At 39.2% G+C, this 23,731-nt stretch overlaps 1 protein-coding gene across 11 annotated transcripts in view; it reads left to right on the top strand.

Moving 5' to 3' along the window:
- The first annotated feature begins 3,440 nt into the window (after positions 1 to 3,440).
- Positions 3,441 to 23,731, top strand: part of FIP1L1 (factor interacting with PAPOLA and CPSF1) — a 42,297-nt gene continuing 22,006 nt past the window's right edge. For 4 of the 11 annotated variants that reach the window (XM_086611818.1, XM_086611819.1, XM_086611821.1 and 1 more), the window contains exons 1-9: positions 3,441 to 3,525; positions 4,323 to 4,368; positions 6,789 to 6,846; positions 10,294 to 10,397; positions 12,543 to 12,604; positions 12,806 to 12,913; positions 14,082 to 14,212; positions 14,498 to 14,566; positions 16,848 to 16,957. In XM_086611818.1, the coding sequence (XP_086467944.1) occupies positions 3,441 to 3,525; positions 4,323 to 4,368; positions 6,789 to 6,846; positions 10,294 to 10,397; positions 12,543 to 12,604; positions 12,806 to 12,913; positions 14,082 to 14,212; positions 14,498 to 14,566; positions 16,848 to 16,957 (773 nt within the window). Of the gene's footprint in view, positions 3,526 to 4,322; positions 4,369 to 6,788; positions 6,847 to 10,293; positions 10,398 to 11,700; positions 11,704 to 12,542; positions 12,605 to 12,805; positions 12,914 to 14,081; positions 14,213 to 14,497; positions 14,567 to 16,847; positions 16,958 to 23,731 lie in introns of all 11 variants that reach the window. The other 7 variants (XM_086611824.1, XM_086611825.1, XM_086611826.1 and 4 more) reach the window with 4 other exon arrangements.

Here is a 23,731-nt window from a genome sequence, read left to right on the forward strand (position 1 = left end):
CAGAAACAGCGTGTGACAAACTGACCTGCAACCCCCATTCCCTGTCCCCCAGCGCTGCTGAAGGGAGAAGATAGAGCCAGGAAAAGGGAGGGATGGGGGGAAGGTGTTTTTAAGAGCTGGCTTTTTTTTCTTCATTGTCCTCTCTGATGCAATTGGTAACAAATTAAATTGATTTGTCCCCAAGCCGAGTCTGTTTTGCCTGTGGCCATGGTTGGTGGGCGATCCCTCCCTGTCCTTGTGTCAACCCTCGAGCCTTTTGTTACAGTTTTCTCTTCTCCATCCCACCAAGAAGGGAGTGAGCAAGCAGCTGCATGGTGCTTAGTTGCCACCTGGGGCTAAACCATGACAGACAGTCTCTTGCAGGTTTCAGAACACTGAAAAAGGAGAATAATGTGGAATCACCAGATTTCCAGTAATTAAATCCTCTCCTTCCAGTCTGCTTCACGCATATTCCTACCCTGATGCATTCTTCCCTCTTCCAAATTCAGACTTACAGCTTTCTGCTGTTCCAACTCCAATTTGTTATTTTAACCTTAGGGCATATAACTTTATGATGCTAGAAAATATGCACGTTAATAGCCTTCCCGGTTATTTGGACTTGAAAAATTAATGCCAAGAAAGGATTGGGGATGGTTAACCACTGGGCCCCTGGGCTTATGCACAAGTAGAATTATCCTCCTCTCAGACTGAATTACCTCAGAGATTATGTATCTCTGAGCTTCTGCTTTATGCTTGGGTGCCATGGACAAAAGCTAGATATAGTATAGCTTGCCCAACTCTTTCGTTAGCATTTTTTAAAGGCTGGGTGTTTTTTTTAAAGATATTGTCAAAACAACAGATGCTTTTTTAAGAAAACAAATAGCTTTTTTACTTTATAAATACTCATAGACTGCAACTAGTTCTGCATATGCAGAAGGATTACTAGCCGGAAGATACAATGAGGTTGATCAGTTTAAAGCACAGTGGTTAAATTACAAAACAAAATTATCTTAAGTGATTTTTACAGCTTATTTTATCCTATGTGCAAATTTACAACTAGTGTTAGAAAAAGAACTGTATTAAAGGGCTCCTGAAACTTGGTATCTTCTTGTGGGTTTCTGGAGTGTAACCCACGAGTTAAGATGTTTATGCAGATTGCAAAGATGTCTTCCTCTGTCCTCAGCCTTTTAGCTACTCGGGGCCTTGGGAGAAGCGTTTTTTTCAGGCCCAACTGCTGCTCTCCCTCTGCCCAGCAGTAAGGAGAAACCACAACGTCCCTTCCAGTGCCTGGGACTGGTGGGAGTTTCCACCTTTGAGGGCAGAAGTTCAAGTGCCATCTAGGCCAGCACTTTGTCCTTGGAAGCAAAAGCAGGAAATGGGTTCAGAGCACTCTGTCTGTCCAGAGCCAGAGGGGGATAAAGATCTTCCTGGGAGCAGTGGAAGGCTAGCAGCTATTTTCGGGACTTAGCCTTCTTGTGCCAGTTTCCAGTGTTTAAGCTGCTCAAGCTATTCAAGATGGATTTTTATGTGACCACCAGCTCATGGAAAACTTCTTTGAGGATCTGCATTGATATATTTTAAGAGATTTTACATTCTACACCTCCTCCTGCCTTCTCTTCATGGCGTTTTCCACAAAAGTGTTTTTTTTTTCTTATTCCTTGGGTCTGCAGTCAAAGGAAACTATTAGAGTTCTATCACATCTTTTAATGTCAGCCAGAAGTGTATTAAATAGCCAAGTAAATGAAGAAAGATACTTACGCCCAGTAAGAGGTACTACAAAACAAATTTATGAGAAACAAGTGTTGAGAAATGTTTTGGGTGAAAAACACCTTTGTTGACTCCACTACTATATTTATAAAATATGGAATTGCAGTATGAAAATCCACTCAATTATACCACATAATTCGTGATCTGTAAATGACACTCAAACATTTAATTTCAGGGGAAAAAAATGCCTTTTGAGAAGGTAGCTTGTTCATGTGAACTCCAGTGAAACGTACTGCCATACGTGAAACTTTAAAACGAGGTTCTCTGCAGGCAACTCAAAGAATAAGCTTCTCCCACCCACTTGTGATGTGTTTGTAATACAGCCAGGTCCTCTAGTCTGATTTTTCACGAGCTGTCCTGCTGTGAAAAAAGGGGGCCCTTTTTTAGTTTTCACAAACATCCTAAGATGCTGAAGACTCCATTTGTACACAGAACTGGTCAAAACTTGTTTTGACAGTTGTTGGTACTTACATTTTCTTATGAATCTTGAAGTGGTCAATGCAGTATCCACAGATGTAAAGTGAGTAAATCATCAGTAAAAACGGCTTGCTACTTCCCACCACTTTTAAAATAGAGCAATTTCTTCATGAAACGCATAGTTACGCTCTGGAACATTCACAGCACACTATGAATGTTACTCCACTCTTACTAGAGCTAAAAATAAAACTAGCAATTCGTGGAGGTAAAAAAAAAAAATAATAAATCTATAAAATAGAGTTGTTAAACCTAAAATATTTACCTCCAGCTGGGAGAGTCCCTGAGCTGAGAGCTAGGACAGTACTAGTAGGAGTAGCAGCGCGTGTTTATCCTGTGGTTATACTCCCCCCCGCCAGCCGCCATCAGCCGCCAGTAGAAGCACGGCTCTGGACGGTACGTGTGTTTGGGCAAGTCCTGCTCCTGGACACGGGCGAGGATGTCTGGCAGGAGCTCGCCACGCTGCCGGTGATGCCTGCTGAGGAGACGGACGGGCGCTTGGGAGATGGCGAAGAGCACAAGGACGGCCGAGAGTAACGGAGACAAAAACCTGCGAGAGGAAGGGAAGGCGGCTCTCGCAGGCACGCCGAGGCTCGGCAGGGCGGGGAAGGCACAGCCGAGGTGAGTCCTGGCGACCGGCAGCGCGCCGAGCGGGGACCGGCGTGCGAGCCCGGCCCGGGCAGCGGCGCCGGCTCCGCCGGGAGCACAGCCCCGGGCTGGGCCCGGCCTGGCCGCACGGCAGCTCTCCCCCTTCGCCTTCGGCCCGGCCCGCTCCTCCCGCGGGCGGCCGGGAGGCCCCTCCGCTTCTCCCGACTCATGGCGGGCGGCTTCCCCCGGCCCCGTAGGGCCCTTCGGAGAGCGGAGGGCTCCGGGGCGCGGCCGGCCACCTCCCTTCGCCAGCCGCCCGCCCTCGCAGCGCGACCGGGCGCCGCCGGGCCGCCCCCCGCATGCCCGTGCCCAGGGCGCCGTGGGGCCGGGCCGGGCCCGCTTCCTGTGCGTGTCACTCACTCGGCGGGGGAGGGGGAAGCGCCGAGCAGGCGGCAGCGGTTCCTCCGCGAGCGGTGCCGTTGGACCGGGCGGGCGCTCGCCACTTCCCGGGCGCTTGCCCGGTCGCGGCCTGAGGCGCCGGCGAAGGCCCGAGGCGGCGCGGCGGTGCTGCCGAGCGGCGGGGGGCCCCGGCGCCGCCGGGCCTGGGCCGTCCCGTCCCGCGGGAGGCGGCCATGTCTACCGGCGAGGTGGAGCGGCTGTCGGCGGACGTCGGCGGGGCCGCCGGGGACGAGGAGGAGGAGGAGTGGCTCTATGGCGGTACGGACCTTCCCGGACCCCCGACCCCAGCCCACCGCCCGCCCCGCTCGTCATCCCGGCGCTCTGCCCCGCCGTCGCGGCAGGGGTGAGGGGGGGGGTAGGCCGCGGCGTGCGCCGCCTCGCCAGGCCGGCCCGTGGCCGAGCGCGGCCCGCACCTGCTCGCCGAGCCGGGCGGGCTGGCGGCCGTTTAAAAGGGTCCCCCGTCCCGCCACCCCCGCGGTTGCTCAGTCCCCTCCTCCTGGCCAGCCCTCCGGCGGTGCCGGCCCGGGCCTGTGCGCGGCCCCCTCCCCGCCGCCGCCGCGGCTCCCTGCCCCCTCCCCCGCGGGCTCTCGGCTGCCGGTCTCTGCGGCGCTGAGGGTCTCCCGGCCGTGCGGGCCGAGGCGTGCTGGGCCACCGCGGCGGGCGGCCCGCATGGCGCTCCGGCCCCACATGCACCCCTGGGGCGGCCGAGCCTCTTCCTCGTAGCTCCTTGCTTGGGCTGCCGGCGGTGAAGTACTGAAGCAGAGCCTTAACCTCTTACGTATGAACTTTCTTTAGGGACTTTATTTACGTTCAAATCGTGATGAAACCTGTAAACTAAACCCTGCCCCCGTGGTTGACCTGTCAGTGTGGAGCACTGCGAGGGCTTAGGGGTCTGCTCGGCTGATTTCACAATTGAAACGTGATGAAAACGTCTCAAGGGTTATGGGATAGTAAACTGAAGAGTTGCCTAATAATCTACATGGCAAGATATCTGTCACGGTTGGTATTCAAGGGATTTTATTCGTAACTACTGTGTTTCTTTTTTTTTGTGGTAGATGAAAATGAAAATGAAGCAGAGAGACCAGAGGAAGAAAAAGCTAGGTGAGTATCTTGACAACTGGAAGTCCTGTATGTGTAGCTGCAGAAAAATTGTATTCATTATATTCTTCTTCCCAGACGCTTGAAAGTTCATGGTGACTGAACGCACTTTGTTTGGTGTCTTCGAAAATCCCCTTAAGATAGCGCCTTTGATCTGCTAAAATGACTTGGCTTTTCTGTGAAATGGTTTTACCTGTGATTTTGGGGTACTTAAGTATGAAAGTTATTTTAAGTTTTAACTGCATGGACAGCAGTAGCCCCTAACAAAATGCCAACGGGTCTCATGTTTCTGTAATCATTGTGCTTTGCAGTCTTAGTAATGGATGAGGATGTCATTTGTTCTAGATAATTTAGAAGTTACAAAACAGTCTGTCTCCCAAAGAGTTTACAATGTGGTTGCAAAAAGAGGAATACAAGGAAGCAGGGGAAGATTATGAGCTAGTTTGATATGCAGGTCCCATAACAGATCTACTTAGGGTTTTGGGGTTGTTTTTTTTTATTAGTAAGAGTATTTGTGAGAAGTTTAGAAAAAGCTTTGGAAGCATTTGAGGGAGCCTGCTTGAGTTATAAGGAGCTGTATGAGAGAATGCAAAAAGATGCTCCTAATCTAAACTAAATTGATGGAGGTTTGTAGCAATGAATGACTAGAAACGGGAATCAGCCTCTCGGACTGAACGAAAGAAGTCTCACGATTGATAAACTGTGGAAATTGTTGATTGTCAAAGGAAATTAAAGATAACATGCATTGTTATTTTCTATAAATGCTTCCAGTCAACAGAGATTTTTTCAGTGAGAACTCTTGAATTTAGTTACCCTTGGTGGACTTCCTGTCCTTAGACTTGCTCAGTTGCTTTTTTGAACTGACGTCAGCTTTTGACAGGCGTAGTGTGATACAGCAGTAATGACTGTACTCTACCACTTGACTACATACAGTATTGTTTTGAAGCAGCTACTAGATGCAATTATTTGATTCCCATTAGTTCTTGTAGTGTAAGAAACAGGTTGTTTCCTGTCACCTTTTCCATGTCACTTAATAGTTTTCTAGACCTCTGTTGCATTTGTCTTGTCTTGCATCTCTTTTCCAGGACAAAGAATTCTAATTATTTATTTGCTCTTTATTTGGAAGCTATTCCGTATCAGTTGATTCCTTGTGTTCACTTACCTTTTCCTGACCTGGCACCTTTTGTCAGTGTTACTGTTGTTTAAGAATATTATTTGCATGGCAACCAAAATGATGTTTAGAAACAATGGTGCTTTACTCCAGCTTCTGGTTAATAGTATCTAGCTTGGCATTTGGCTGCCTCAATACATACTTGTGGACTAAAACAACTAGCAAATGGTAGCTTATGCATCTTACAGGTTGTGTTTGAAACTCTGGAAGTGTGGTGACAGTTTACCTGTTAAAAGTTTTGGTCTCCGGTCTCTCAATTTTGGCATTCTTAGTATATATAAAAATCACGATGTTTTATTCAGATTCTGTAGCTAGTGTGTCATTTTACTGGGTGATGAAGTGAAATAGTTGAGCTTGAATCCTGGAGCCGTACCTGGGCTGTGTAGGGTTTTGGTGCAATGCTCATGAGTGGTTTTTCTGCCAACAGAAGACAGGATAAAAATCACTCTGTTCAATAAAAATTGGCAGTTGCTCACTCCATTTCAGAAATATCTTTTCACTGGAAGAACGTTGTTTCTAAATGGCTCCCTACTTACTCTGCTATTTGTGGTGCAACATCCTAACAGTTAATGGAACCGTGGAAATTAAAATATTGCTGAGAGCCCAGTGAGACAGGTCATTTGCATGGATTAGACAGTGTTGGCCATTTTAGATGGGCCACTAGTTTAAAATTTTTACAGTTTTCAATCTACAGTTATAATTGAATTCATCATTGAATTGTAGCTATGCCATGCGGTGGAAGAAAATCTCACAATGCAGATGTGAAAGTTTTGATTCAGTACGTTACCTATGGGTATTTAAATTTTTTTATTTATATTATAAATATAAATATATATAAATATATATAAATATATATAAAAAATATTTATAATATTTTTCCATTATGCCTTTGAAAAGTGTTGGTCTGCAGGGAAGAAAAGAAAAGCTGTTATTCTCCCTTCGTATATTATTAAATACTCCATTTTGATTTCAAAAGAGGATCCAGGTGTAGTGCCTTACTACTTCCAACTATTCTACAAACATCCAGCTAGTGTGGTCTATCATAGCTAAATATTACCTTGCTAGTATAAAATTATACCTGTCTAGAATTTTTTTTAATAAGTTATTTTTTTTACTTAATGCAGAAGATAACTGGAGCTTCGGCTTTTCTCTGGAATGATGTAGCAAGACTTTTTTCATCATTAGCTGATATGCGTGAAACAGTATGTGCATAAATACCTAGTTTCATCTTTTCCTGTTTGTTTTGTTTAAGTGCTCCACCTCCACCTGGAAATGAAGAGGAAGCTGCAGAAAATGGCGTTGTGAAAACGGTAGTTTTAAATGTGTTTTTGAAATACTGCTTTAATTTGTTCGGATTTATGGAGTATTCATAATTTCTCTAGGACTTAAATGAATTAATGCGTAAGTGTACGCCTTTTGATTTTTATTTTGTTTCTGAAAGATGTTTGACACTATCTACAGAAACTCTGTAGAAATTACTAAATTAGGAAATCAAATTTCCAGCTGCAGTCCACTTTTTAAATCTAACTTAGAGAAGATAAATGAATAGCACTTCCAGGTTTTTTCTGGGGAAAGATGGTGCCTCAAGACAGCTGTCTTTTCTCAAAGACATCCTCTTCAAAATGATACTCTCTCTATTTTTCCTTACTGATAGGAAAGATCCTCTGATCATTTTTCTTTTTTGAACTTGATGAACAATAAGCATTTGCAGAACTATGTGAAAATATGGATCAAGAGGTGAATTACACTTGCCTTTCAGATGCAACATGACAGACTTGTTTGGTAGTAGTCTTCGATGTTCAATATGTCTTATAACTTCAGTGCTGGTATGGTGAAGGAAAGGACCAGGAAATTAAATTTACAGTTGCGGTGTTGTTAAAAGGCCTCAGGAACAGTTTAATTCTGTTCTATGAAAAAACTGTCATTTTACTTCACTGGAATTTTTAGCTTGTGTCTTGCAAGAATTCTCTTAAGTGATGCAGAAACCATTATCGTGATATTTGTGCAAGTTTTAAGGACTGGCCTCTCTCAAAAGCATATTTACAATCAAATATCAAAAGATATTACAACTTATTTAAAGTTGGGGGGGGAAGCTTATAAAAACTTAAAAAATTTGTTTCAGTTATTTAAACTGAAAAGCTCTTTATTGTAACTGCACCAAAGGCTTTTTGTCCTGATGCTAATATGTAAGTGGGCAGTAGATTTAATAGTTTAGATGCAAGGATACAATAGCATGCTTCTTTTGGACATGCTGATTTTAAAATATTTCTGAAAATCCTCATTGGCGCAATTTTCTGGTACTTGCATATCTTTGTATTTTTCACCTGTATAAAGCCTAGTGTTGTTAGGATATCATTAGAACATCTCTATAAAATTAAGAACTGTACGGTAAAAGATGCACATGAAGGGTCAGCAGCAACCTAGAAAAACAGATGGTGTTCAAGTTGGTTGAATAAGAAAAGGTGAATATTTCTGTGAGGAGGGAACTAAGAAATCATTGTTTGTAAGTGAAATTGGTCTTGGCTGAAAAGGCACATGCTCCAGACAAAATTTTATTTTCTCTTTGATGCATTTGTGATGGCTCTCTACTGTGTGGGTTGCCTGGTTGTGTGAGAGTGGTGAACTTGTACTTTTCAGCAGTGGGACATTGAAAGACTGTGGTCTGTCTACAGTAGTAATTTACAGAGTATCTATACTGATCTAAACTTTCCCCCCCACCCCTTGATTAAACTCTTAATTGTTATGTAGGTTATATTCATGTTGTATAGCAAGGATGAACTGCACTCTAACATCTTATCTTCTGTGCAGATGCTTATTTTTGTCTAATTTATGTGCCAAGCAAGTTAATAGATGGTATAATAGATAAGGGCTATAACTCAGCTGTACTTGGATAACTGCAGGCTACCTGGACAGAGTCAACATGGCTTTGGTATGTTCAGCCTCTTGCTGAAGGATTCAACAAGTATGTGGAGAAGGGTGATCTGGTTGATAAAGTTCACTCAAATTTCACAAAGTTTTTAAAGAAGTTTCTCACCAAAGGATTTTAAGAAGACTAAGCAGTTATAGGATGAGAGTCCCACATGGATAATTGATGTGTAAAAGAGAGAATACAGAGGGTAGAAGTAAAGGTTCCATTTTCACAGTGAAGGAAGGTCACCTCCAGTGAGATCTCTGGAATGTTGTGCATATCTTGTGCTGTTTAATGTGTTTATAAATTACTTGGAAAAGGGGTGAGTTGTGGGATCACAAGTTTCCTGATGTTGTAAAGTAATTCAAGATAGTAAGAGCAAGGACTAGTTGTAAAAAACTGACAGGTTAATAAATAATTATTGAAATTCTATGTAGAAAAAGAATGGTGATGTTCATAGGAGGAAGAACAGGTTTACAAATAAAATGGTGGTCTCTGAGCTGATCGTTACCACTTAGGAGGGATGTACTAAGATATGTGGAAAGATTCATGAAAATTATGGTTAAGTGCTTGTGTGAAATCTAAAAAGCAGTTAAACCTTGGGATGTAGCATAAAAGAATAGAGAACAAAATGGAAGATATCATTATACCATAAATTCATGATTCAGTTGCACCCTGAATTCTGTTTGCTGTCCTGTTCCCTTCACATCAGAAAGGCTTTACTTCAACTGGAAAAAGTTGAGAGAAGCAGCAAGAGCAATCGAGGTAGCTTCCATACAAGGAGTAGCTGAGTGGACAAGGACTTTGCAGCCTGGAAGACAGCTGTGCATAGAATATGATAGAGGCCAACGAAATAATGTATGAAGACTGTAAATAAGGATTGACTTCTTACAGTCCCTTCCATAGGAGAACTGGGTCTGTTAAATGAAAGTCGTGGTAGCCAAGATGAGAACAACTAAAAGAGGTTCATGCAGTAGACGATGCTATGGAGTTCCTTCTCAAAGAGATGCTGGGATTTTATATGAGTCCGAGGGAAGTCTGGGCAAGTGTTTGAGAGAAAGATCTGTTGGGAGTTACTAAATATACAAACTAACTGGCTTAAGAAATGTCCTGAGCTGATAATAATCAGCAGCTGAAAGAGTGTTAAAGCAGAGCATCATACTTATTTGCCCTCTTTTTTCTCTCCTCTGTGGTCTCTGGGTGGGGGGGAAATCGAAACAAAACACCAGACAAACTCAGAACATTAGGCTAGGCGAAATCTTGATATGAACTGGCATGACTGTTTTTAGTTACCAGCAAGCTTGAATGCTATGGGAGAGAACAGCATGCAGTGTGCTCTTGTACCTGTTTTTTTCAGTTTGTTTGCTGAAAAATCTCAAATATTTTGTATAGTTTACTGATGTTAGGAGTGGAGTAGATTTCTCTGAAGGGCAGTGTCCATCTACAACTAGCAAAATGTTTATTTGAATTACTCTGATATGTAATTGAGGATGGCAAGAAGCTAGTCTTGCATATGTTTTAAGTTATTTCCTGAGTGACAAGAGTAGAACCAATGTGTATGAGCTTGATAGAGGGAAGAAGGATATTGGATAGTGGATCTATTTTATGTTTATTTAGGAAATATGATGTTTCAGAAACAGAAACTTTGTGTTAAAGATTCTTCCCTTGTAGCGTTTCAGCAGATGAGCTTCCTAAATTTACTGTTAATGCTACTCAGTGCTGTCGTCTAGGAAAAGGAGAATTTTCTTCTTTCAAAGATTTCCAGAACGGATAGTTCTGTCTGGATTATTTTTCCACTCTAAAGGTAAGTGGCTGCTTTTTGTCTAAGCAATGACTTTTTCTTTCGTAGAAGGTGGCAGAGGCTGAGGATGACAGTGATAGTGATAGTGACGATGATGAAGATGATGTTCAAGTCACCATAGGGGATATTAAGACAGGAGCTTCACAATATGGGTAAGTTATTTGCAAACATTAATTGGGGGAACTTTGAAGGTTACATTTAATTATTAATTCAGGCTCTTTAATACTTGTCAATATCAAACTATGCACAGTTAGTCTCAATCTAGAGTTTTTTCAGCTCTTTAACAATGTTTCTAATGATTGTGACTTGAAAACAAAAAAGTAAAATGAAATCAATGAAATGTTATAAAGGAGAAGCTGTACGAATTAAATTTTGTTTTCAGAGATAATTGTATTAAGTTTGTAAGGTAGAGAGTTGTTTTTTATTATGGAATGGGTATGTCACATAGCGTTTTTAGGGTTGTTACCGTACGGTGACAGTTTTGTTCCAAATGGTAGAGTGGTAAGTACAGAGAACATAGAAGCATTTGTCCTTGGTCCTGTTTGTTGTGGATACAGTTCTAATTAGACATCTATAGTTTCAGTTCCTATTGATGTTCTCAAATAAGATTTTAATGTACTTCAGGATTCAGCTGCCAGTCTGTGGAGATAATTGCTGAAGATCATGGTTTAGGCATTTGTACCAAACAAGACATTTTTTGCTACTGTTGTTGCCTTGTATTTCTCCTTTTGATAAAGGGCTTGATTTTCACTGAACACTTTTGAACAGTGTTGCATTACCTGAAAGTTTTCTGAGGGAAGTGGTTTGCTTGTTTGTCTTGGCAATCGTAATGTTTTGATGCTTATTAAATCAGAGTTACTAGGGTGTCATTTCTTAATACAATCATGACAGGTCTGCAGGTAGGTCTGACTCAAGTATATGGTTGTGTTCTTAACTTTAGAATGCAGGTGATTTATTCATTTTTTGAAACATTTTTAGACTTCCGGTATTTCATATCCTGAACTAAGAGTGCAAATGAATGTAATGTAAAAAATAGCAGTTCTTTCAGTTCTTCGTCTGCTTTCAGTAACTTGCAGTATGCTTTTGGTGTAGGCAGTGACCTCAAATTTTCTGAGACGAAAGCAATACTAGATTTATATTCTCAGTGGATTTGCTGGTGCTCCTTCCATGAATACAGAAGACAAGGAGCAGATGATCCTAAATCCAGTTAGAGTAGAAAGTTTTATGTAGAAATGGTTGTTTTCTGAAAAACCTTTTTTCTGGGCAAAGCAGACAGAAAGTTTGTGGAAAGGCAGTAATCTAAAACAAGCTCAACATTGCTGTTCATTTTAACTTCAGTATTATAAATTCCTTTTATTGGATTAAATTATTTTTCATGTACTAGTCAACTGCTGTTTTAAAAAAATGTAAGATTTGTTTGACAAAGTCATGCACAAATACAGCATGGCAGATCAGGAGGTTAAATGTTTTGTATCAGTTTTGTACTGTAGCATCTGAATGAAAACTAAAACTGCATGGAAGTGGTACTGTAAACGATATGTTGCCTTCTAATTATGTGCTAATCTCATTATGTTTATGGGTTGATACCACCTGTGAGGGTAAGCTACATTGCATGCAAATGGTAGTGAAAGCTAGCTCTTAATGTTCCAAATGAACAGTACTGTAATTCTTAAGATAGTTAAATCAGTTCAGTATCTAGATTTCTGAGTGCATTTTTGTGAAGAAAGCTCTCAAGTATTTTAGAAAGTGAAATGTTAAATACTCTTCTGCTGGTCACAAGGATAGGTGATTGCTAGGAGTACATTGAAACAGATAGCCTTTCAGTCATTGTAGAGAAATTCTATTTTCCACTTCTGTACAGGTTAAATGGAGTAATTATGAAAAGTGAAAAGAATCTGTCTAAACCCTATCTTTTTTAAATTTTATTTTACCCTAATCCCCAGAGTGTCATCTGTATCCCTAAATGAACTGCATTTTTCCTTTCTCTCTTCTTCTGGTTCTGTCCATTCTTGTTTCTATCAAGGTCTTTATCCTTTCAACTCAGGAAGAGTGACTCGGATTTGCTTCACAACTGTTTATTAGTTGGAGAAGTTGCTACTGAGCATAGAAAGGTACACTCTCTTCCTCCTAGGCTGATCTCTTTACTTTTACAGTGTTACCAGCTTGGAAAGCTAAAGATTCAGGATGGCGATTGAGCCTGAGTCCAGTTTGTTTCTGGATCTAGCTAACTCTTGTTTTGTATTTTCTTCTGGTTTAGAGTTTTCTCTGTCTAATTCAGTTTTGTTAATTTCTTTAAGTTATGGAGCAACACCTGTGAATCTCAATATTAAGACAGGAGGACGAGCTTATGGATCTTCTGGTAAGAAAATTTACCTAGTAATATTAGTAAAAATGAAAAAAAAAAGTTTTGATTGTTTTGGATGAAGGAAGTAATTTTCACTTCCAAAACTGCTTGATAAATTTAACTCTGACTTTTTATTTATATTTTAAGTGTGTTACAACTGTTACAGCTGTCTTTGGTAGAGACAGAAGGCTCCAACTTTCTAACTTTTCTTTACAGGTGCAAAAGTTAAAGGGGTGGATCTGGATGCACCAGGGAGTATTAATGGTGTGCCACTTCTGGAAGTAGATTTAGATTCTTTTGAAGATAAACCTTGGAGAAAGCCAGGTAATGCTCTGGTTTACTTTAACTGATATGTAGCTATTCAGTAGGTTATATTAATAATATTTCCCATTTACTGCATGTAGATGTTATCTACCCTATAGCTAGAAGATATGGTACAGTGGAGGTTGGAAAAAGCAGCTAAGTTACATGTTGCCTTTGTGCTGTGCCACAGTGCGTGGGTGTGCCATGTTTCTTAGTATACATCCCACACATATGTCAACAAAAAGAGACTGTAGGACATGCCCTTTATTTATTTTTTTTCATACACGTATATCCTGAACTCTCCTTGGAAATCTGTATTTCTGTGCAGATTACTGCCATTGGTCTGTGCCATAGGGCAGAAGATAAAGCGGAATGGAAAATAGTTGTAGCAGGTTTGAGCATGAAGATTGGTGAAACATAGCTGCTTGTACTTTGTGTTCATGCATAGATGTCCGTAAGCTTTGAAGAAAGAAGCTGGTACCACATGGCCTTTCCATAAATCTCATGTGTGTATCATCTGGTTGGCTCAAGTGATTTGACTAGACTTGTCCAATACCAGCATTGGTTGTTGTTTTTTTTTCAGTGACAGTACATCTTGCTGCTGTGTATAGTTTTTTCTAGTGTTTGTATCCTGCTTTGGCAATGCAAATATTGTCTGCAAAATGGAAGAAAGAATCCCTTGATAGTATTCTGGTGTTTGAACCATTAGCTATTTGAAATATATTCTGTGCATTTGAGATATGTCTAGTTTCTCTCCTACAATAAAAATGCTTGGGGGCGTCAAATGAAACTAGGAGTCAAAACGAGATGAGGAGTCAAATACAGAAAAAGCAAGAGGGAGTGGTTCTTCACTGAACATAGAGCAGACCTGTAGATCTTACATTTATCCTTTTGTAAAGATACGTGGATTATAATATCCTATGATATTCTCTAAGTATCCACTCTTGATCCTTGAGACAGGATACTAGGCAAGATCCTCTTTCTGACTAAATTTAATGTTTTTACAGTCTTAGCCATGAATACTCTTTATGTTTACTGATGTAAGATTGTACTGTACCTTTCAGTAGTATGTTTTTAGATCAATGCCTAATCCGTTTGGATGTTATAAATAGAAGTGTATGTATGTTCAGTGAATAAAAGAAAAGATTAACTTTGTAATGTCTGAAAACCTACGCTTTTCTGTTTAAAGGGGCTGATCTCTCTGATTATTTCAACTATGGCTTCAATGAAGATACCTGGAAAGCTTACTGTGAAAAACAAAAGAGAATACGAATGGGTCTTGAAATTTTACCAGTTACCTCATCTACAAATAAAATTACGGTAATTAGTACACCACTTTTGTGTTGTTCTACATGCTTTTTTTCCCTGTAAAGCTGCTTGTATGTCATAAGCTTGTTCTGCCCAGTTCAGTGTGTTTGTTGAAGAGTTTGCACCTGATATCCCCACCCTGAGCCTAGAGTGTTTCTGTGTTGTTTCACTGGAAATTTGTGTGGCTAGTGTGACAGAGTAGCTACAGCTAGATTGCATCTGTACCGTTTTTCAGATTGTGGCCCATCTCTTAAGAGTTGTATGGTATCTTAATGGGCAATGTGTTATTTAACTTAGGCTGAAGACAATGCTATGGAAGTAAGACCAAGTGCAGAGATTCTCGATGGCAGATACCATCTTTTTAAGGTGAATTTTAGTAAACTTTTGTTGGTTGCTCTCATTTTTGTTGAGTATTGCTTCCCATGCCACCACAGACTGATAGAAGAACAACCGAAATGGACATAGCCATTATTTCAGACTCTCATCTTACATCAGTGACTTTCTGCACACGTCACGAAATGCTGATTAAAAAGTGTTGCTTTGTTTGTCACCCTTCTGCAAGCATGTGGGTTAGCGGTCTGGTGAACTAACAAATTTCCCAGTAAAACTAATTTTTCTTTATGTGATGTTTTGTTTTTAATTGTAGTGCATTTATTTGTGCAATTAAAGAATTTGTGCTGATGTGCTGGGGAAGCTTTTGTACATTATGGCATGTTTATTTTTCCTGTGGCATTGTAGCTCTTACTGTGTTTTGTAACACTTAGTCTTGGCAACTCTGAGATGTGAAAATCAATCTTCCATATTTTTCTGTTGTCCTTTTGGGATTATATGGCAATAAATCAAGTTATAGACAATGTTTTTTCTGTTTGGAAAGGCTGATTTTCAGAAAGCAGAAAAATCTATATGACAGGATTTGTCTTAAGGGGCGAACATTTTTTTTTTTCCAATTTCTCGTTTTCTCATTTACTCTTTCATTTGATGCTAAAGTTGAAATTAAAATACGAAGGTTATTTATTTTGCTTATTTTCAGTATGCAGTCATTTTTGTTCTTGAACTGTCAGTAAACTGACTTGGAACTGTTTGTTGCTTTCTTCTGTATACTCCTGTGACAGAAGTGTCAATTGCAGACAGGTATTTTTGTTTCCCCTCAGATGCTACTTGAGGGTATCCAGTCATTTTATTTTAGTAAGAACAGATCAGAAGCTCCCCAGGGCTTTCTGCCTTCCTCACTTACCATTATAATAGTGTTCTGGAATGGTGGAAGTGGTGGGCAATGGGAGTTAAGAGTTGCAGCTGATGACTACATTCTCAAACTTCTCTGAGCTGTTACCCTGAAGGAAGCAGGCTAAGTATTCCAAACCAAAGCTTCCCCTATTTCTAGCTCAGTATCAACTCCCTGGGGCTCCAGTGATCAAACAGTACAGATAATGATAGGCTGAAGTAAGAGTTTGTCATGTGTTTTACAAGGAGTTTACATATAATTATTAAATAATTTCATTAACTTTTTTCTACTCTTCTGAAATACTAAATCTCATGTAATTTACATGGTATATTTAGATTAATCTGTAACTGGCAAGACTGTCTCCTACGTTTTCCTGTTACTCATTAATTAGTAGAAGTCTTGCAGATTTTTCAGAGAAATACTTTAACCAAACTTCTTTGGTATTTTTTTTTCTGGATACTAAAGTTTAATTCAATTTTTAACAAATCTTAACTATTTATGTGTGTTTTCTGGGTTTAGGAGAGAGATGCCTGTGTTTAGAAGTGAGATTCCGCAAAAGCTTAGTAGTTCACTTGCCTACAAGAAGCTGTGCGATCGTAGCCTATGTGATGTTACACCACGAGTGAGCTAGCTATGTAGAGTGATGGAGCTGTGTGGTTGGTACAGTGGGAATGTCTTTTAAAGCTGAATTTAGTACAAGGTTGTCTTTAATGCTAACCCGGGTAGGTTTTTCTCTCCTATACTGTGCTGCTGAAGTCAGACAATACTTGAAGTACTTGCATCAAAGGTCTTACATAGCTTTAATAATGTGTCTCTGGAATCTTTCAGTACTTAAGAAACAGCAGTATGTTTTTGAAGTATTCAATCTGAACTAATGAGAAATCTTTTAAAGTTTGCATAACCCGGAGTATGAGGTGACTTCCTGGTATGACTCGGAAATTAAGTAGTTACTAGATCTCATGGTCAGTAAGAGAGATGGAGAATCCACTCAGTTTCTTGTCTTGTGGTTTGTTGTTGGGGAACGTACTTATTAGATATCTCTGTCGTTAAGACTATAAAGATTTTTTTTTTTAATAAGTTCACTTGTTTTAAAAATTAAGATGTTATTTTGTTCATATAGGAAATTCTACAAGAAAATCAGCTTGATCTTTCATGTCCAAATCAAATGTTTAGAAAATAAATATTAAAACTGTCTAATCTGTAATAATTTATTCTCTGGCATATTGCTTCTTTATATATATTATCTACAGTACTTAAGTAATAAATCCTTATAAAATACGAAATTTTACTAGCTGTGCGAGGGTGACAGTTTTTAAAAAATCTGATTAAAGCTGGACTTACTTTTCGTGTTGGCTGTGTGCTATGTTGAGTGTTGGGGCTGCTACACTTCTGAGGTTAAACTAATGATAAAACATTGTTTTGAAGGTACAGCAGGGCAGAACTGGAAATTTGGAGAAAGAGTTGGCAGTGCAGTCGACCAAAGCTGATTTCACATCTCCGCCTTCCTTATTCAAATCAGGAATTCCAACAAACAGGTCAGTTAGACAGTTGTAACTCAAGACTAAAAAACTTTTGATACTGTTACCACTATGTATTTGAAGTTTATGATTTTTTATAGGAAAAAAAGGAAAATCTGCTTCTGTAACAGGTAGAAGTGAAGGGAAGAGTGTTCCTAATCACTTTTAGTCTTTAGTCACCCTTATGCATGAATGCTATGTTACCTTCTTGGCTGTTCAGGAAAGAGAAGGTAGAAGGAAAGGGGAGAAAAAACAGCAAGACCAAATAACAAGGCAGCTATAAAAGTCCAGATGTTGATGTATGACACTGTGTTTTTTGTATAGAGTTAGATTGGCCAACAACGTGTTGTCTTTATGGGTATTAGCTTACACACCTTTCCAGTTAAACGAGACAAAATCAGACAGCCATGACTTCAACAACTAGTCTCTTTCCTGCAAGGTAGCTTTAGCTTGTCCATATTTTAATATTTTAATATTTTACTGTATTTTATTTGAAACGAGAGAAACTGAGGTTTCTTCCCCTCCTGCCAGCCCCAGGCTTTAATAAGTTCTGTCCTTTATTTCTAAGCTACTACCTGGCACTTGGCTTAGGATGAATCCGTGCTTCTGCTTTACTTTAGTTATCAAGTGATGCTGTTCAGGAGTTTAATTAAAAGCCATTGTATTATAAATGATGGTAAGACAGGTAAAGCAGGTTGTACGCTTCCATCATCAACAATTAAAGATTAGCATCTGTGACTTGTCTTTAATGCTGCGTCCATAAGTACCTTGACTAATGCGGGAGTACTCATGTTCAATTATCCCATCCTTTAAGAGCCAGTTCAACACCCAAGTATATTTCTCTTGGGTTGAAAAAAAAATCTTACTTGATACTCTTGCCTGTGTTTTTTTTCACTCCTAGAATATTCCTCCTGGTAGCCTGAGTTCTCCTCTGAGCTATCAGGTTATACTGCTCTGTTTTTAGTAGGTTTTAGGTTTGTTGTGGGGTTTTTTTCCCCCTTTTTTTTTTTTTTTCTAAGAAGTAGTAGAAGTCTTCCAAACTTTATACCAACCCTGTAATTATATTTTTACTTTTCTTTTCTGAATTGATCTCTTCTGATGTGTGAAGTAACAGAGTTCTCAAAATTGAATGTACTGTTCACAGGGTAAGGATTCCAAATCTGTATCTGGTACAGGTTTTGTTACAAGATTTCAATTCTTTATGCATCTCATTGGTGCTCAGAGAATCTCTAAAATAAAAGTGGTTAATGACCAGGATATTAAGATGTAGTTTAAGCTTAAATTGTAGAAAAAATACGTTGCTTAAATTCTGCTATTCTTTGAAATTTGCATTTGTTGCGAGAAAGCTTAATACGATAAAGTTGTACATGTCCGTGGTGTAGGTTTCATAAGTAAAATCTTTGTCATGTGTTCTAGGTAGGATAAATCTTACCATAGATGACTTTATACCATATGTTTATGTGTGTGTTTGTTTTTTTTTCCTGCCTGAAGTTGGCAATCCCAAGTTTAAGTGACCATCTTTCTGATGTTTAAAGGTTTAAAGTTCGTATGTTGATTGTTAATCAGAGCTTTCCTGAGGAACTTAAGACATGTGTCTTTTCAAGGAACTAAGTTTACCTTAGCAAAACCTGGGAAACCCGTATATCTTTAAGAATGAGAAGCCAGTAAGTGAAGTTGATCTGTTGCATAGATAAAGAGGAAACAAAATGATACATTTCCAGTTGTATCGCTTGTGCATTCCAGTGCTCAGAATAGATTGTTTTATATACATTTAGTGTGAATACTGTAATTGTAAGTTGTTACAATGGCAAAGCTGACTTCTTCGCATATTTAATATCTGCTCCTTTGGATACATTTGCTTAAAATAAATTTGTGTATAAAGAAAAAGATATTTCTACCAAGTGATCAGAAGAGATTTTAAATGAAAATTGTATGATCAGAAGTCTGAGAGTAGCTCAGAATGAATACATCTTAATTGTATGGATTATATGTACTTCTACTTGAATGACTTCTCTAGTATGCAGCTACTATTTTCTGTATATAAAAACCTATATTACTAATTTCTTTATAACCAGGCAGCATTTTATGGGCTTGGACTTTTAAGAGTTAATTTTAGGTAGGCAGAAATTTTTCAGAAATCCAGCTCTTTGATAATTTAAAATAATTGCCTTTATGCCATGAGGCATTTGCAATAGCTTTGTTGCAAAATCACTGGGAGTTATTTCTCATGTAGCAGTAAAACTTCTCTCAGCTTCTAGCAGTAGTTGATATATTTGGTGAAAGGGAGGGAAAACGGATGGACACAGGGTATAAGAGCACTGGTGTGGGGATTGGTAAGGAGCTGGACATGAGAAGAGAAACTCAAAGAGCAGAAAAGATGAGAGGCACAAGAAAAGAAAGACCTGGGCATTCATATGACCAGAAGCAGCACCTCTTCTCAGTCACAGGCAAGCACTGCCTCCATAAAAGCCGGTTCAGGCATCAGAAGGTGGTGGGAGTGATATAGGAGGGACAAATCACCTGAATTAAGGTAAGGGGGCGGGGGGAAGTCAGGGCGTGATCCTGCTTTAACATTTTAATTGTCCATTTACTAGTCAGGGCTGCAACATCGCCTCATCCGTGATTTTATACATAGATATTGCAGCACATGTTTCTTTTTAATGGGAAGCCTGAGGACAGATACTGTTGTGGTTTTTTGTTGTTGTGGGGGTTTTTTTGTTTGCAAACATCAAAATAATTTTGTGCGTACTGTTTTTACCTTTTTACTTTGAATACAGTAGTTTCCATATTCTTACACTTGGAATTCTCAAAAAAAAAAAAAATCTCAGGTCTAGCAAGAATATTACTCTTTACCAAGATGGAGGTTGTATTTTACAAAATAGAAACAGTATTATTGCTCATCAGCAAATAAAAGTTACTACTTCACTAGAATTGCATCCTAAATGTTGAAGTCAAGAATTCAGTGCTTGTTCATACAACATGTCTGTGTGATAAATTTTGCTTGGATTTGTAAACAATGACTGTCTTAATCATAGCTGAGCTATCAGTTGTTTAGAAATGACACTTGAACTTCTTGTCTTGATTTTGTGATAGTTAGGGCTGACAAATAGCATAAAGAGGTGCGTAACCCTGAAGGAGGAATTAAAACATAATGAAAATGATTTAGTAAATGCACATGATATACAAACGTTATAATATAAAATAGAATGTTTGTTTTCTCGAGGTAGGTAATTAAAGATTCATTGTTTGCCTATTCACAATTAAGGTGAAAACGTGAAGGAATCTGTTTTGGGTGTAGTGCTTTCTAGAACATGAAAAGCATTTGACATATTTCAAACCTGTCCTAACCAGCCAGGTCATAGAGATACCTTACTGGTTTTTAGGCCAGTGCTTTTCCTTACCTCATTTTCCAAGGACTATGAGATAGTATTTCTTTAGTAGCAAAGAAATTAACAGAAGTTTCATTTACAAGCTGGATACAAAACCTGCTATTTTCTCATTCCACTAATATCTAGAATATCTCTCCATCACAAAATTTTTGTTCTGTCAGGAGCTTTTAGGTTTATAGCCTCCATTTGTGCTTCTTGGGTTATTACCAAAGAGTACATTACATTTAAATGAATTTTGCTTTCAGATAAATTAGCCTGTCAATGTGGTGAGCTATTTATCAGCTTTCTCTGTGCTTGCGCCTTTATGTAAACAGAATTTTTATAGAAAATGGATTTGTGATATGTCATTACTATGAAAAAATGCAGGTTCCTCTTGTTTCATGAACTAGCCTTGCGAGACTAAATGATGAAAACACCGATATTAGTTTGAAAAAATTGTCTATTTCGTATACCAATGATTTATGTGTAAAATTTGTTTGCTGCTTATTTATATCAATTGTGGTAAGTGAGCTTAGCAAAATTGAGGCTGTCCTCAAAAGAAGGAAAATAAAGCATAAAATGCATAAGCAAGACAAGAAGGAACACAAGAACATACTAAATACAGTTTTTAAACTGTGTTATAATTCTTAGACTCGACTATAAGTCTAGTGAAATGTGATTAGACTGTTTCTGAATTCTGAAAAAGGGGGGCACAGGGTCCAAAAAGCAGTTTGTTATTTATGTTACTTGTGGTAGGGATAAATGGTATCTAAAGCTATGAATTTGTAAAATAATTTTTATTTTACAAATTTTGTATTTTTATTTATGTTTCCCCCCTTCCTCTTTGTTCCGCAGAACCTAAATCAACTAGGCTTGTCAAATGAGATTGAGATATCTTTCTGAATTAAATCTCCGTGGAGGCTGGTATTCATAGTACAAATAGCTTGTAAATAACTATTCTCTAATTAGAGTGAAATCACTCACTGAGGTGCTGGAAAGTTCCTTTCAAGCTGCACTTTGTATGAACTCTGCTATGGGTTCATGTGCATCCCACACGCGTGGATTGCCTTTTTATGTTTGGGTGTATCCACTGGAAATACATCTGTGGCCCAGGTGCCCTGATTGTGTAAGGGACAAACCAAGTCCTTTCTTTTCTTTGCATACAGCACTGAGACAGAAACCTAGTAATGCCTGCTTAGCGTCTTATCACTAAGCTAAATCACAGCTGGGGAGTCTTTGAAATTTCCCTCTGTGCCAACTTGCTGTGACTTAATCAAGATCCAAGGCTTCGAATTTGCCCCATTTACAAAATTGTTGAACTGTTCAATTCTGGACACTTCAGATGCCTGTCTTGTGAAGATTATGTTTTTGACAGCGGTGTCCTCTGCTGCTCCATTTGCTACTGAACTTACACTTTCTCCTGTTCAATTTCAAACTCTTTTAGTGGAGTACTTAATGAAATCATTATTGCAGTCTCGGAAATAGAGAACTTGTCAACTTCGAGGTGTGATGGCAAATTCCTGAACTCATCCATTATTACTAAAATTAAATCTCTTGTTAGATGTTGGGAAGAACAATGGACGTACCACTATAAAACATTTTAAAAATAATTATAAAGCACCAGCTCAGTGAGAATGAGTGAGCATAGGTGTACTCTTCAGACTCTAGGAAAATTGTGAAATTGCGACTCTAGAAAAGAAAGCGAAAGCCCTGTTCATTTCTGTAAAGTTGATGTCTAGGAAGCCACTGGTAGTATGGATTTGCTTCCTTTGATAATGCAGTTATTGTATTTGGGCTACTTCCCAAGCCCAAAATTCATACTATTATAGTATGGTTGATGCATATATTACTTTAATGCCCAGAACTCTTGCACTGATGTCCATTGCCTATTTTCAATGCTGATTCCAAGAGCTGCAGGCAGTGTGCAAACAGTGCAAGAGAGGAAGAGTCTTAATTTTTAAGTACATCACTCCCAAATGGAAGCCCTGTAAAACACTGGAGTGAGCCAAGCAAGAGGACTTCTTGCTGTAGAAGACAGTCATCTGTCACATACAAGGACTAAAACTAGGTAAAATGAGTTTTCTAGGGTACAGTTTTAGATAATTAAGGGAAGATACCAGCAATGGAGGAGAACCAGTGCCTTAGAACTCTGAAACCAAATGAGCTGTCAGAGTGAAGACTGAGACAAAGTTTTGTTGTTTTACAAAAATTCACTTGTCCTTTTTTTTTTTTTTTTTTAGTGAAACAATGGGTTTAGTGATTGTTGTTACCTATATTTTCAGTGTAGTTACTGAGAGAAAAATAATAGTAATCCAAAGTGCAACAGTGCTGGGATACCATGCAAGACCACTGAGGAGAATTAGGAAAGCAGGTGTTGATTGTTTCAGGATTTAGACTGAAACAATCTGACTTTTAGGATGGGATGTTAGAAGATCAGAGAATTTCTTAAACTTGTGTTATCATGAGAGAGGCTGCTATATGGTATATACTGTTTCAGTTTGCAGATGTTTTTCAGACTCTTGTACCATTGGACTTTTTTTTCCCCTCCAAGCTGTTGTGCTTAATGAGCTTGGTTTAAAATCCAGGAGGAAGCTCTAAGCCCAGATATTGAAATGCTCAGAGGACAGGCATTTGGATCATCCTCAGTATGTGTCTGCCAAGGAACTTTAGATTATCTCTGGCAGATCTGGTTGATACTTCATGGTCTAGTGCCTGCTGTGTCTTTTTCAGCTGCATTGGAGTCTAGATATTTGAGCAATTGGGATCAGAGCTACCAGTCCGGCAGAACTTGGAGCTTGTAATCCCAACTTCCAGCTGTTCTCCTTGCTATTGGTATTAATGTGGTTGGTAGTCCACTAGATACAAAAAATATAAGAACCTGTCTTCTAAAACTCAAAGTATTTTTTTTTCGTTCTATGGATTTCTTTTCTGAAATTTCCTGAAAGTTTTTTCGCAGTCTTTCTTTTACTTTGTTACCTATCATGCTATTCATAAAGATTGTCAAGTTTTCTCTGCTGTCCTTTCCCATATAGGTGTGACACAGATGTACCTTTGTTTCTCTCGTCCATTTGCGATTTAATTTTATACCTCATTTTCTAATGAAGTTGATCTAAGTAAATCCTGCTTTTTAACTGCTTTTGCAAATTAACCATAGGCTGCAAAGCAGTAGAAGTATTATTTGCGTAAGAATAATAGAGTTATAAGTTCTCTATAAAGCTAGGTTTCGGGGTTTCATTTGTTTTGAGGCTGCAAACAGGAAAGTTGTTTATACTTTGGATTCTTCCTCTCTTCAAAATAGTGGTTCCCAATTTCAGTGGTTCCCAGTCTTAGTGTTGTATTCAATGGAATGCCATCATGTCTTTACCCTCAGTGTAGCACTTTTAATCTGCTTTGAAAAGTCAAAAAGTTGCAGTTAAATCACAGT

The sequence above is a fragment of the Tauraco erythrolophus genome, chromosome 5, assembly GCF_009769465.1.
Source record: "Tauraco erythrolophus isolate bTauEry1 chromosome 5, bTauEry1.pri, whole genome shotgun sequence".
Lineage (NCBI taxonomy): Eukaryota > Metazoa > Chordata > Aves > Musophagiformes > Musophagidae > Tauraco > Tauraco erythrolophus.